Source organism: Helianthus annuus, chromosome 11 (assembly GCF_002127325.2).
Source record: "Helianthus annuus cultivar XRQ/B chromosome 11, HanXRQr2.0-SUNRISE, whole genome shotgun sequence".
NCBI classification, from domain to species: Eukaryota; Viridiplantae; Streptophyta; class Magnoliopsida; order Asterales; family Asteraceae; genus Helianthus; species Helianthus annuus.
The window spans coordinates 73,105,532-73,122,003 of NC_035443.2; the positions used below are offsets into that span (position 1 = coordinate 73,105,532).

Sequence of the window (16,472 nt, forward strand, 5' to 3'; positions counted from 1 at the left end):
CTCAATTTTAATGAGTGACGTATTAGTCACTTCAACACTACAAATTCAACCATTGTTCGACCCGTTTGGTTGTTTAATGGAAACCACCATTTTACAACACACCAAACTTATTCTAACCAATATTTGACCCGTTTATCTATCTAGTGATCTTCGTCACTTCAACTAAATACCAATTTCACATATTATGCTAATTTTAAAGTCTACTAACGAAAATACATAATCGAGCATAACGTAACGAAACCGTAATTACGTACCTTTAAGGCGCTCCTTTCAAATGCGTGTCTCCACCGGCTTGTCCACTTAACGATCCGGATTCCTTGCCTATAGAGTTCAACCATATATTGTTTAGAACTCCTTTCACAACATATCACGCATAATTCATCTCATCATTCTAATATGCGTTTTTATTCAGAATTTTCAATATTTAATCTTCTTTTAGGCATTTCAACAAACACCTAAAGGGCATTATTTTACTAAACCCATAACCAAGTCTGATGACTATTTATTTGGCCAAATTTTAACATCTAACACAAGTTCATATATCAAATTCCACATCAATAATGCGGTTTTACTTCATATAGCTTCAAACAACACTAGTTTGACAATCATGATTCTAGTGTTCATCATGGTTCTACAAAACCCATCAAGCACATATAATGAATGATCATAATTTTCATAGAGCTAATTAAATAAACTAATGACTAGGGTTTACTCCTAGACATGATTTCATTACAATTTCATCCAAATAACAATCATGCAAACTCAGATTTCGAATCTCATGTGTTCATCTAGAAATCAAGATGAAACCGAACCATGAAATTTTACATACTTTATGATCCCTTTACTGCGGTGATCACTATTCTATACTCGGATTTCGATTTCGAACGGAATTTGGCCTTCAATTTGATCAATTCTTGATAATTAGGGTTTGAGCTTGGGGAGCCTCTCCTGGCTCTGTGTTTGTGCGCGACTAGAACACACCAAGTGTGTGTTTTGGTGTGTTAAATTTTGTTTTTATTAAAACTAGTTAACACATGTTCCACTTTGGTCCCTTATCTTTACTTAACTTACCAATAAGGGTTTTTAACCAAGTTTCTTTGTTACAACTAGACTTATGACTAACAAGGTTATTTGTTCCTAGTTAGTTTATTTTTTTGTTAATTTTATACTTTATAATTTTAGTATAAAGTTTTATATTTTCTCTTTTCGGGGTGTTACAACTATATTGTACAAAAAAAGTTATTTTGGATGAAAATGGCAAACATACCCAAACCTTAGGGACGATTTTGGCAATTTACTCTTATGTTTAATTTAAATATACTTTTGCAAATTCTTAAATAAAATAAAATCAATTATTTGTTTTTACACATTATAGAAATGTAGAGGTAAGTAATTATATATTATATATTTATATACTATTAAAGACAAAGGTCGGTGGCCTTTGTCTTTATATACTTCATAAAATATAAAATTTGCTTCCTTTGTTGACCGACTTATAGAGTTGCTAGACATTTGCTTCCTTTATATCCTCTATAAAAGACAAAAGTTGTCAGACCTCTCTTTTAAAGTTTTTGACTTTTACTTTCAAGTTTTTTCACTTTACACCTTTAATTTTTTGATATGAATACTATTAACCTTTATTTTTAAGTAAGTTGCATATTCACTTCTAACTTTCAGTAATTAACAATTTTGACCTTCTTAACCTTTTCTACTAAATAACTTGACACCTCGTTTGGTTTAAATGACTTTTACGACTCTATACCGCAACTTGGACAAATTATTATACTTTTTTATCTATGTTCTACTTATTTTGTATACGTTCGTAAACTGTATTTGAAAGCAAGTCGGGTCAAATATACTACGTTTTCATTTGATGGCGATGTAATTTTTTAAGTAAAGAGTCAGGTCAAATATATAGTATAAATATGAGTTACTTTAACTTTAGACGCCACCGCAACGCGCGGCGGGTCAAAATCCTAGTATATATTAAAGAACAACTAACTTTCACTGTAGCAGCAGTGCTATAGTAACTTTTTTTTCCTTTTTTTGTTTTCTTTTTTTTTACTTTTAACCTTTAACTTTAAGTATTAACTCTTAGGACCCTTTAACTTTCTAAATACTTTTTAACCGAGTTTCACGTATTTATTTTTATTTACGTGTCGATATAAACTTAAGTTAATTTACGTTTCGACATAATTTTTTTTATTTTTTTTTTTACTTTTAACCTTTAATTTTCAGCATTGACTCTTACAACCCCTTAAATTTCTAAATACTTTTTAATCGAGTTTTACGTCTTTATTTTTATTTACGTGCGGATATAAACTTAAGTTGATTTACATTTTGACATAATTTTTTTTTTTTGTTTTTCTCAACTTTCGGCATTGACACTGACAACCATTTAACTTTCCAAATACTTTTGTAATCGAGTTTTATGTGTTTAGCTTTAGTTACATGTGGTACAAATTTAAGTTACGTTTTGACGTACGCGCAACTTTAAAAAACGTTATCCCGCCGCGAAGCGCGGGTATAAATTTATATACTATTAAAGAAGAAGGTCGGTGATAAAAGCCACCAACCCTTTCTACCCCCTTAAACTTTTTGTAATAACAAAACTAACCCTCTAATTTTATACATGTCATTTTGACCTCTCAAGTTTCAAAAGTATTGATTTTATCCTAAAACTAATTTGTTACGTTGTTATTTTGATGTACGAGTCAGTATAAATTTGAGTTCGTCTACGCGTTAACGTATTTTTTTTAAAATGAGTCAGCTCAGTTACAAAATGTTTTAGTTTTATGTAAATTTTGTTCGGGAACAAATCAGGTCAAATATAATACGTTTCATTCAACGAGATAAATTTGAGTTACTATGTTTTGACGTAAATTTAGTTCAGAAAAGAGTTGGGTCGATTTTAGTCTATACTTTATCATGTCGCGTACGATGCCACCACACATGTTTATATATATATTAAAACTAAAAGTCGGTGGCTTTCTACTCACACCCACCTCTTCTTTCTTATATATTAAACTTTGGCTAAAAGCAAACAAAATGGGAGTCTTCTATATTGGTTGAGCGTATTAATAATAAACTAGACATCAGGTGTTCGATCTCTGATTTGTTCTTTTTATTTTTGCTATTAGCAATTTGTAAGCCTCATATACTCAACTAAAAATGGTTATGTCATTATTAATAAAACTAATATATATATCAAAAGGTGTGAATTAGTATTCACACTTTTTATTTTTCTCTCAACTTTCATATTGATATTTACACCTCTTTTAATTTTTAAAAATTTTGTAAAATGTCATTTAACTATCTTGAGTTTTTAAAGTTTAAAGTTTATTCCCTGTACTTTCATTCTTTAACTTAAAAAAAAAACTATGCTCTTATGTGCTTATTTTTATGTACATGTAGGTATAAATTCAAGTTGGTTTATGTTTCAATATCATTTTTTTAAACGACTAGGGTCAAATATAATACGTTTTCATGCCTATTTTTATGTACGTTTTCAGTTGATCTGTGTTTTGACGTAAATATAATACTTTTTTGTTCGACGGAATAAATTCGAGTTATTGTATGTTTTGACGCCGCCGCAACGCGCGACGGGTACAATTACTACTTCATATATATAAAACAAAAACATCTAGAGTAAACTTCCGTTTTACTCCCTGTGGTTTGGTTGTTTTAATGGTTTTGCCCAAATCCTTTAAAATTAGCCATTTTACTCCCTGATATTTCTGTTTTGTCACCAGTTTGCTCCCCTGCTCTTAATCAGTTAAATCATTCAATAAAGAGAAAGTTGTGCGGTGGGGAGCAAACTAGTGAGAAAACCGAAACATTAGGGAGTAAAATGGCTATTTTTAAAGGGTTGGGGCAAAACCGTTAAAACAAGCAAACCACAGGGTGCAAAACGGAAGTTTACTCAAACATCTATGTAAATCTCAAACAAACTTGAACTCTAAAGTTATAATGGCCAATAATATCAACATACTTGCTAGTTGATGTGTAACTTGTTTTTAGCCCGTCATTAAGTTCGGTTCTCCCCCACGCGTTGCGGGGGAGACCTATTACATCATGTCTTCGGAATGTTGCAGCCACCACTAATGAATAGGATCCTCAACATACAAACACCTTGAAAACTGATCGATATACTTAAATACACCAAACGAAACACAACTCGTATATACATTCATAAACAAACATGTAGGCGATCAAATTTGATTAAAAAGTTAAAAACTTACGCTTTTGTTGCGGTATACAAAGGATTGATTAAAAAGTTAAAAACTTACGCTTTTGTTGCAGTATACAAAGGATCAGAAAGGATAACAATAGCAGCACCAGGACCAATATTCACAATAGCCCCTTTTTTCCTCTTCAATATCCCAGGTAACACAACTTGTGTCACCTTAGTTGTCCCTTCAACGTTAACTTTAATCAAACCGTTCAACAATTCATCATCCACTTTGTCATTAATTGGACCAAAAACTTCGCCAGCTTTGCCTTTGGGTGGTTCAATTGGTTTCGCATTGTTTTCCGCTCTCGTGCCCGTACTTACTCAATTGCGTTTTTGTTCGTTTCACCACCACAACCACATAGCTCATGCACAATCTGTTCAAGAACACGATCACTACTATGTGCGTCCGCCTACAACCACCGCCTTCACTATCAACCACTTTGACTGCCACCTCATTTCTTCTCTGTAGCGGACTCCATGAATCGAATGGGGCAACCCACACAACAGCAGCATACCCGCAAATAGTTGTTGGATACGTGTCAAACATTACTGACCGTCGATTTAAAAACCGACGAAAGAAAACTCCCCAAACACTACGATGGTATTCAAACAAAGAACGGGACTCATGAGTTTCGCTCTCAATCACTTATTGGCAGCGGAGGATTATCACTTGTGTGATAATCACTAACATCAGAATTGAATCTACAAGGACTCGTGAGTTTCGCTCTCAATCACTTATTGGCAGCGGAGGATTATCACTTGTGTGATAATCATTAACATCAGAATTGAATCTACAAGGATTGGAAGTAGATTCCATATTATCCTTGATCAGTACACGATAATAAACACACTCAAGATAGAATGGAAATGAAACTAAATAGGATATTATGAAATATCTTGGTGCCGAAAATAATTGCCGGCAAATGCCATTTTATACACACGAAGATGACAGTTAATCCGGTAGTTATTCTTGGCGGGAATAACTACCATTTGAACCGGTATGTTTCAATCGTCATGCCCCTTCTCCTTATTCGATACATACATATGTAATAGAAGTTTAATTATCCTAAAGTTACATATTACACATATAATTAAGTTTATAATCTAATACACTCCCCTAAACTTGATTATATTTCTGAGAATGCATTAAAACACTTCGGATAGCTTCATCCACAGCCTTCTCCACTTGTTTGAAATCGAACCTTCGCCTTTTCTGTAGTTTCTCCATCCCATGCCAGTCGTTTCCTGCAAAGAGCGCATAATGATCTCCTTCTTCTTCAGAGGTACACTGTAACACCTCGAAATTTTGTGTCCAATAATGTATTGACACGTGTCTTGAGTTTACACGTGGCATTTAATATTAAATAAAGGATTAAAGTTGACAAACCTTGAAAGTATGTAAATTCGAGGGTTATAAATGTCAAACAAGGGTAAGTATACTGTATAGTAACCCTAAACGATGCTCGTACCTTCAAATGAATAAATCATGGATCGTACGGAAGCGAAACGCGGAAGAAAGTGAGAGATTACAAGCTGCAGGGGTTAACTGTGTCAACATGTTTAATTATACCTCTGAGTGACCCTTTGACGTACCCGAGGCTTTGTAACAGTAAAATACACTCACTAGAAGGTACTATATAAATTCCGCGAAGTTCCGTTTTAAAACGAGAAAGTTATGAGCAAATTCGTACGAGAGGGGTTAAAAGGGTCAACAATGAAAGTTAAGGCTTCTCGGATAATAATTAAACTAACCGGGGGCTTAACAGTACGGGTAAAAGGCACGAGGCCCTTAATTGTAATTAACCGAGGGCCAAATCGCAAAGTTACCCCTTTAAACCCGAAAGGTCAGGTTATTAATTACCGAAGATTTCGTTAATCATTACAAAAGATTTAAAAAGATTTAAAAACCAACCCTTACGAACCGCAAAGGTCCTGCCTTACGGACCGTAAGGGGGTGAAAGATTGAGCTTGTCTCCGCCACAGGCTTACGGACCACAAGGTCCAAGCCATACGGTCCGTAAGCGATGCCCAGCGACAGAAAGTTGGCTGTTGGCTGTTTAAAGCGGTAAAACACTAATGTATGGGTTTCCCAGAGGTATGGGCGACCCCTAATCACTCCCTAGCACTAGAGGACACATGTTACTGATCAAGGGGCATGGGTAGACATGTTTGTCAATAATCTATGGCCTTAAGAGTACTATATATAGGCCTCATTGCACAACATGTTACTCACACCTTCCCTGCCTTCATTGATCACATCTGGAGCTCAACATTTCCTCTCAAGTGTTCTCTAAGCAAGCATAAGACCTCTGTAAGTCGTTCAATCCTTTGTGGTTTAGTTTTGCTTAGTTATATAGCTAAAAATCAAACCGTCGTAACTACGGATTGACTTCGAGATTAGTCTAAAATGGCTCAGTCATATCTCGAATTGAAAGTGGTTATAAGTTGGTATTTATGTGGGTAATAAACCCCTAAAAGGGTTCCCCCTGATCACCACTCTAACTAGGCCAAATGTCGAGTCAAACGTATACTTAAAAAGTCAACAGAAAGCCGTTTTTGCGATTCTTGCATAATCTGTAATGTAGGTGATATGTAACTTGTTTGAATACTCATAAAACATGATATTAAGCATATAAACTTGTCTAAACTCGTTTGATTCGGCCATTTGCTATATTGACCCGGTTCGGAGCCGAATGTCGCAAAAGTTTGACTTTTGCTTTGACTTCAGTTCTGACCCGTTTTAGTGCAATGTAGATATGCCTTAGGACTCTCCTAGGACCAGGTCACGTGATGGTATCACCCTCTGTGACCGGTTTGTTGTTTGTCCGAGTCTTTTACGCCTTTCCGCTAATTGCTTAAAAGTTGACCGTAACGCCCTTTTCAAAATAAAACGAGTGTTTCAGACACATGAAAGGACCATAACCTTGCTTACTAAATTCTAAGCATGTCCCTAAAGTTTCACGCCAATCCGAGGTCTAGAATAGGAGTTATGCTAAATAGCGCAATTAAAAGAAACTTTGGTAATAAACGGCGCGATTAGCATAACGCCTACCTAAACCAAGATTTCGTCACCAAACCTTTTACTCACTGTTGTAAAATAATATTTTGGGATTTTTAAAGATTTTTGATTAATTTTAACCTGCTCATAACCTGCGGTTATGGCTACGGTTCGGTAAATACCGAATATGCCCTTTTCGGCCAAAACTTGAGTTCTACAAGGTCTTTTGACCCGATTCCAGTTGCTACTGATTTTAAATAATAAATAAAGTATTTTGGACTGTATAAACTGAACGGGAAACTCAGATTTCCTGTAGAACTCTAAAACCTCCTTTAAAAGTCTTTAAAATGACCGGAAAACCCCTACGGGGCGTATAATAAACTTAAACTCGTTACGGGCATCACGGAAGGTATCCTACTGATACCACAACCTCTTTAAAGCATATTGACTTAGGAAACAAGTGTAGGACTCTTACGGTTACCCGTTGCGCCTATTGCGCGCACGGTTCGACTTATGTAACTAGTTTACATAAATTAGCCGATACGGGTCAAACCATATTATTTTGACCCAAAAATCCAGAGTGTGAATATTAAACCCATATAAAACAAGTCTTCGAACTTGTTGGGTCAGAATCACATTCCATCCTCGGTTCTCGCCTTTCACGCGATTAAACCGTATCTATCCCTTGAAACTGACCGATCTAGGCTACGGCTAATATAAAGACCCGTTAGGATTCTAATAGGTTATTTTAAACCTTCATTCCAGAATAGGAGCCCCAGTAAAAGATATCTGTAATTTAATCAATTAAGGACAATACTTGCAAAGGTAGATACTTTTAACTTATTTTCCGTATTACGGGCTTGGGTTACGGTATCTAAAATACCGCTTGGTCGGGCAGTTGACCCCAACTCAGTTGTAGTTGGGTATTATCAATGTGACCCGTTTAAAAATTTGTTTTGTTGGCTTAACGCCTTTGGGGGCTTAATGACCATGTCCCGGATATCCTTGGCATCATTTTACGAAATGGCCACGACCTCGACATCCGGGTGTAGGCGTACACCCGGCATTATGTCTATATTATTAAAAGACGTAACCGTTGGTTTACCCACCTCGGTTTTACGCATTGTGGTGTGTCTATTAAACTTTAACCCGGCACGACCCGGGCGACCGAACGCATAGCAAACATGTAATTCTTTACAAGATTTAATTATAAATTATCCCAAGTTATAAAAGAGTTTGTGCCTTGTGCATTCAAATCAATTTTTAATAAACATTTTTCAAAAAGTGTCGGTTGAATGTATTTAACAGTGTAAACTGACGTATTTTCCCCAAAAAGATTAAGTGCAGGTACTAAACGTAATCGGCTGGCTATAGCTCCTTAGCATCCTAAAGAGTCACGCAAGCTTTTGATGTCTTGTCAGTTGAACAATATTTTTACTGTTATTTTGATCCCCTGTGGATACTATTCGACTATTTGTGATACATTCGATATTACAATCAAAGGTTGAATTATATTTATCCTTATGCTTCCGCTGTGCATTCATATAATTGTGTGGTTTGACTATATTGTTGCCAACTACGTCACGGTAATCCCCCACCGGGCCCACCGGTGATACACGTGGAAATCGGGGTGTGACATACACCCGTCACTCAGGTTTCTTTCTCTTCGACCTGCTGCTTTGTCTTGATTGTCGATGTAACTCCGATTTTGGCTCATAGATTCATTGTTCTTCACTGTTTCTCTTTCACATACGTTCAGCTGTGTTGTTTTGAATTTGTAATAATACACAAGAACATCAAGGTACATAGCGTACATTAATCTTATTAGTTCACCATCATGGTAATCGTACCCCATGTCCTTTGCTACTACTGCCCATAAGTTGTTTGAAGTAACATTCTTGTGCCCACCTTCTCGTTTCACCACCATATATAATTCGAGCAGATTTACCTTCCTTTTATCACTTGCATACGTCGGAGTCGGTCTTGTAGAGATTCCTAATTTCGTCTTTATAAACCACTCTACCATCTCATCAAATTTAATCTCCAGATCATACTTATATTTACAAACGTATTCAGCATCTTCTAACATATCTAGCAAGGCTTTGCAATCTTGAAATTCATGAAATTTCATTGCTTGTAAGATCATAACATTCCAATCCGGTTCTTGAGAAGACAAATTCAGATTTTCAATATAGGAGTTTAAATAATTTGTTTTGTATTCATCATGTTCCGGACCGAGATTGATTATAGTTTGTTTTTCTTTCATCCCAATCTCGTCTTCTTTTGTTAAACCAGAAATCTCATTCCTTTTATTCGAAACGGGGACACTAAACGTGGGAAAGATTCTGCATCTTTCTCCACTTGTCTTGACCGTATACCCTTGAATTACAAGTTGGTCCATACTAAGAACGTTTCAATCCAATTCAGGAGTGTAAAATACACTCTGAATTCGAAATTTATCATTTCCAGACATAACATCAACAGCCCCAATACCTCTTATGAATAAAAAATTACTTTCACCGGTTTTGGTCTCTACTCCGAACATATGTTTAATTCGTTTAAAAACATCTAGATTTCCCGCATAATGATGTTTAAAATTAGTACTGACATACCACATTTCAGACCATAAACCACCTTCCGTTCCGGTAACTATTAATTCCTGTCTGAAATCATCGTCTGCTTCTTGTCTCTGTATTCCGGTGTTAATGGCTTGATGTATTAACTGGGTTGCTTCATCATTCTCCTTCGTCTTGCACGAGATGATTTGATGACCGGGTTCATGGCAGTAGTAACATCGCTTATGAACCGGTTCTTTCTTTCGTCTTTCAATCTTCTCGTTCATACAATGATCACAGGGCATCAGTGTTGAAGTTGACTGAATTTCGCCGTCTCTCTTCACCGTGGCTCTGATACCACTTATTGGCAGCGGAGGATTATCACTTGTGTGATAATCATTAACATCATAATTGAATCTACAAGGATTGGAAGTAGATTCTATATTATCCTTGATCAAGTGCACGATAATAAACACACTCAAGATAGAACGGAAATGGAAATGAAACTGAATAGGATATTATGAAATATCTTGGTGCCGGCAAATGTCATTATATACACACGAAGATGACAGTTAAGCTGGTGGTTATTCTTGACGGGAATAACTACCATTTGAACCGGTATGTTTCAACCGTCATGCCCCTTCTCATTATTTGATACATGCATATGTAATATAAGTTTAATTATCCTAAAGTTACATAATACACATATAATTAAGTTTATAATCTAATATCACTACGGTTAAACAACCCAAGCTTAAACCACTGAATTATGCCAATATTTAATTTACAAAATGTGAATTCCAATCTCATAAACTAAATCGGTGGCGATGTGGGAAACAATCACAAAAACTGTTACTTGAGGACTTTCAAAAATTTGTACCTCTGGAGAAAGAAACTAGTGCTAGAAACAGGGCCGACTCAAGGGAGTGAAATAAAGCAAGTACTTTGGGCCACCACTTTTATAGGGACTATTCTACAAAAAAAACATATTATATGTAAGTGATCTTGGATTTAAGATTATTGATATTGAGATTTATGATCTATAATTATGTATACACAGCCCCAGCCACAGAGAGAGATGATATATGAATAATAGGATCTAAAACAATTTTTTTCTTGTATTTTTTTTATGAAGAGGGCCTCAGTTTTCTATCCGCTTTAGGCCTACAATATTTTAAGCTGGCTCCGGCTAGAAAAGCCTCTTCAAGTTCAGGCATGAGAACATCTTCCTTTTGTGTTTCTTTTATAATCACGTACCCCTAACGTTTAGATATAAATAACCTCTAAATATAATTGAATATGACATGACATCTATTGGACAACTTAACAACTATATGCATAGTTGTATAGCCTCCCGATGCGCAAAATTTGCATATATACAAAGCCATGCCTAACGGCTGCGTCAATCGCCTCAGGCCGTCAAAAGCACACAATCTTGCACCTAAGTGTGCCTCACGGCTCACGCCTAGGCTAACTTTTTAAGTTCGAAAAAAAGGTGCCGCTTTTTTTTTTTTTGAGACAAACATTTTGTAATATATTTGGGCTCTCTTTTTAAGTCCGATCTAATTAATAAACTCAACATGTCTAGTAAACAGTAACACCTAAGTTATAACGTTCACCATCAACAAATTGCACGGAATAAAGTAAAAATAAAGGAAATATAGTCAAAGCTTATTAGCAAAGCTTTAAAAGTTGTACAAACACAATACATAAAGCATCCAAAAACAACAATACGATTAAAAAAAGGCCACATGAGGCACCAAAATACAAACTAAAAAAAAACATATCTAACGATCACATCGATTTTTCTTTCCCCTTTTGGTTGTATATTCCCTTGTGAGCTTGCATCTTTTCATCTTTTTTTTATAAAATTCGATGATTTTTGTTTTAAAGAGGACGGTAAGGCACGTAGCCAAACATGTTTGTCACATTTGTAACCACTTCATTGCACTTGGTCAAAAGGCTTAACATTTGGTGTGATATGTCCAGTTTAGGTGTCGCCAGAGGTGGCGTTTTGGCAGCCATTTCACCGCCGTAAGTTAATGAAGGTGGTGGCGGGAGTCGTGGCGGTGGCGGCGGTGGTGGTGCCAACGGTGTGGCATAGTGCATAGAATTTGGTGCTTGTGGTGGTTGTAGTGGTCTAGTGAATTGAGTGGTTGAACTTATAACAGAAGTAGAAGTAGGAAGAGGGAGAAGAGGCAATGGATTAGAAGACTGAAGAACAGCCCTTTGAAAATTCTTACTATTAACATCCATTGTTGAATGAGATTTAGAAAAAGAAGATGCACCATTCTTGTTCTTCATTTCATTCTCTTCCCCACCCAACATAAACTTTACCCGCCCCCTGCCGCCATTACCTGCTGCCTCTTCACCGGTGGATTTCTTCAAAATCGACTTCAGCTGAACACCTGATGATGGGGCTGGAACCATAGACGGTGGCGGTCTGTCCTCCGTGTGGTCGTCTTTCGGGGCTTTAACAGGTGGTTGTTCAAGATCGCCTCCAACTTCCTTGAGGGTGCACTTTATACCCGTGTTTCCAAACAGACTACCAAGTCCATCGACAAATTTATATGCCGCCTGCGCATGAGCCTTGTGCTTGTAAACCACCCGACACGCAAATGTGTTCCAGTATATCCGAGTAGCCGAATGATCCATTGGTCCAAAACGCGCGAACCTTGCCTTAAGTTCACTAATAGACGGTAGAGATCCTCCTTGCGGGAACTTCATCATTAGCATGGTCGGATCAGGTGGGGCCCGCTGCTCTGTTTTCTTGATAACCACAGGTCCCGATTTCTTCAATGTCTTAACAACCGGCTGCTTAACAATTGGTGTGGGTGATTCATCTATCTTCTTAATCGCCTTTTTCTCCTTGGTTAAATTTCTAATTTCACCAACTTTCTTCTTCTTTCTGGCAGCCATTTCTTCCAGGCGATCAGATGGGCCTCGTTTCTGCCCACCTTTAGTGGGATCATCGGGTCTCCCTGATGAAATGACGGATGTCACTCTTGTTGCATTCTCGGAAGATTTACTAGAATGGGTGGCGTTTCCCTCATCATCCTCGGCTGCTGAGGACAAGTTTAAGCTCTTCTGAAACACGAGGGACCTGAATTTTATGAAAACCTGCCTTGTTTTAATAAGCCTTCCTCTGTTCATAGCATGGAAAGGATCTAGTGCAAGTGAAAGCAAATCACCGAGCACTGGAACAAGCTCGGTTTCATTATTCGCGTCTTTTGTCCCAGAAGTATGTGAAGTGATGGGCTTATCATCACCGGGTCCACGTGGACCCGCCAAAGAAACCTTGCTTGTACCATCGGATATCAACTGTTCTTTCTTTATCTTCTTTTTCTTCTCACTAGAGCCCATCTCTCCGATAGGACGTTTGGCAATCTTCTTCACCTTTTTTGGCCCGTTGTTATCTGCGTGATCAGAAGCAATGGTTTTGTGGGGTCCAGAATTCGGGATTTCATTCCGTTTGTCACTGTCAACTACCGAATCGGAACTTGTCTTTTTGTCCTCCGTTTGTGACACAATCATCTTGTCATCGTTATCATCAACCACCTTGCTTTTGATGGTGTCTCCAAATTCAACGACAACAGGCTTGTCATCCATACCCTCTTTTGAATGTGGTGTTTCATCATGTGGTGTTGTTGAGACCCTCTTTTGCAACACATAGTCACCAGCAGAAACCGCCACGTCATCCTCAATATGAGCAAGCTGGGAAGAGGATGTTACTTTGTTTTTCTCCTTTTTTTGGTGTGGTTTTACCTCTTTAGGCTCGTCTCTCCGTTTAAAAAGATACTTTTCTTTCTTCGCACTGTCTTTGGGCTTATTAGGCTTTGCAGAACTCTTTCCCTTGCCTGAAGTGTCAGCAAATACCTGACGCCCGCTCAACGGGGCTGTTAAAACAACAGGTATGAATCAGGAATACATCAAAACCCTAAATTTCATAAAGATTGCAACAACAATAAATTTCCTTTTTTGGTCGTGTACTGTAAATTGAGGTGTGAACCTAGAATGAAACATATAAAGTAATCATACATTTCAGAAGCAACAACTAAACTCATATCTCAACGTAAAAACAGGAAGGGGAGAGCACATACGTAAGTGTATCTCTTCGATTCTATAACATAATACATCCACGGCCTATCTACATTGTCTGAACTATAGCGAAAATAACAAAAAAAACGTAACTCCATCTATATTCAATTTAAAATAATACATTAAAGATAGGCCTGGATTTTATAGAGCGTGAGCCGTGAGGCACTTAACATCCTACAAGACGAAAAAAAAGGTGAAGGCTCTAGCCTCCGGTACGCATGTAGCTCAACATTCATAAAACACTTGTAAATACATCCAGATAACAATTTCTACTAAAAAAGCACAAAAAAAAATTATTCAGTTTAGTGACCGTGACCCCATTGTTTTATTCTTTTCTCTTTTTTCACATCCGACACACTCAAGCGTACGAATGTGACGAATGTATTGTGATACGTGTCTTACCTCCTCTAAACAAAATACATATTCAAATCATGCCATTGAAACAATGCTCAACTATGTTACATGAGCTGTATAATTATACCGGCCATGTTATGAATTTGTGTTATAAAATGCATCAATTCCCAAATATCACATCTGTTATCCGCTATAGACTACAACCAAAATATACACTATAAATGAAAAGCCCATTGTTGTGAAATATAGCCCCTTTTACATACTCAAACATACAATACAATAGTTTAAAAAACTAAATGCCAAACCATAAACAGAATTATTCAATTTAACCACGCCAGTAATTGCTTTATGATCCAAAAGAACAACTAGTTTGTTAACAGTAAATATGGATTATCAGCCAGTTCAATAAACTGAAAAGAAACAAGGTACATGAAAAAAAAAAACACAAAGAAACAACTTATTATATACTAAATGTATGAATACCTTTAGATGGCGTTTTCCGCGTATCCTGTTCTTGAACAGATCCAGATGATGGGCGGACAGAATCATAACCAAACGCCTGTGCATAGGTCTCGTCAAATTCCTCATAAACTGCCCTTCTGTAAGAAATGACCTTAGCCTTATTCTTTATAAAATCAACACCACCATATGCACTGCCGGCAGGTTCCAAAGCCAACCGCCTTACAAAATCAAGAGCCGAACTGGGCTGGAAACTCTCCCTTGCTTTCCCAATTGCATCAACTGAGTATACAGCTCCAGGCTCATAATCAGCCACATCAACAGCAAAATACCCTGGAACATCAATCGGCCTAAAATTCTGCTTACTCCTACACATACACGACAGGCCGAGCGCACTCCTCCTGCTCACCTCATCCATTGCCTCCTCCACAGCCTTAACAAAAGTTTTAGAATTCGTCTGGCGAGACTTCTCCGCATAATTGGAATCAAACGGTATAAGCTCCGAAGGATCAAACCACCCATAACTACTATCCCCAAAAAAGGCAACCAACAAAAGACCATCCCTCTTCGACCTCCGCACCGACGGAGTCGCAAACTTTTCACTAAAAATATGACCAGGCCACCAAGGGTGAGACTTCACTTTCCCCCAAACCATATCCCCTACTTCAAATCCATGACCAGCCGATCCCTCCATCGGCGATCTATCTTCACTACCCACACTCCCATTCCCAGCAAACTCATCAAACTCCGATATCATAGAATCATACACAGGCGATGTTGACTCTTTCAATTTCGACTCTTTTCTCTTTTGCACCTTCTTCTTCTTCTTCTCACTTTTCACAACCTTTACACTACCATGACTCCTATCACTAGACGCCTCATCGTTCGACTTATTTACATCTCCGGGCGATACACTATCTATACTAACAGGCCTACCAACACCTTCCACAGCTGTAGAACTATCAGAAACACCAATTACATGTACCGATGCAGAACCTAACCTATTTTCTGAGCTAATATCATCACGAACAGGTTCTGATTCTACGCTAGGGTTCGTACTATCACCTCCTATATCTAAATCACCGTCCATCATCACGAGGACAAAGAGCAAACCCTAGAAATTGAAATTAACAGACAATTTGCAATCAAAACAGGATTGAATTCATATACCTTTTGGATGAATTGATGATGATAAGATCGCCAACAAGCAGCAACGATGGTGTGTGTGTGTTTTTTTCGAAACCCTAATCAGAGAGGATTTCACGAGTTCCGGCTCTGGAAGAACTGTAATACGTATTTACAGATAATAGTATCTAATAGAGGAAATTACACATTTGGTCCTTCAACTTATCCTCACTTTGCATGGTTAGGTCATAACAATTAAATCATTTTTGAAATACTTGTATTTCGTTACTTTTATGTAGTTTATTTTCTGAACGCTAGGATTCTATGATTATAGAACAAAGCCTGTATATGTTGTAGAAACCTCAAAAGAAACAGTACATAAAGTAAAATATTCACACGCCCATTATTTATTTAGGGGAAAGTTACTGTACAAATAAACTTAACGTACTAAACGTATGGATTGCATGAAAAGGACAAAAGTAGGCGGTGGCATTTTTGTAATTATCTGTTTGTAGGGCAATTATCAAAGTTACTCTACAAATAATACTGTAGAGTCATTTTGATCTTTTGTAGAGTAATTTTGTAAAATGTTCATGTAGAGTAATTTTGGTCTTGTAGGGTAATTATTAAAATTACACTAAACCCCCCT

General features: G+C 37.1%; 1 protein-coding gene across 1 annotated transcript; it reads right to left on the reverse strand.

Annotated features, from left to right (window-relative positions):
• Positions 1–11,431: 11,431 nt before the first annotated feature.
• On the reverse strand, positions 11,432–15,975 carry LOC110890457. Its single transcript, XM_022138064.2, has 2 exons — positions 14,723–15,975; positions 11,432–13,683 (listed from the first exon to the last, which is right to left on the reverse strand). The coding sequence occupies exons 1-2, from the start codon at positions 15,789–15,791 to the stop codon at positions 11,675–11,677; spliced, it is 3,078 nt and encodes a 1,025-aa protein (XP_021993756.1). The 5' UTR covers positions 15,792–15,975; the 3' UTR covers positions 11,432–11,674.
• Positions 15,976–16,472: the final 497 nt, after the last annotated feature.

Excerpts from the sequence above, each read along its gene's own strand:
- LOC110890457 (XM_022138064.2), bottom strand. The coding sequence starts at position 15,791 with ATGATGGACGGTGATTTAGATATAGGAGGTGATAGTACGAACCCTAGC. Across the intron at positions 13,684-14,722 it reads GCGGAAAACGCCATCTAAAG|CCCCGTTGAGCGGGCGTCAG; the intron begins GTATTCATACAT and ends TTGTTTTAACAG.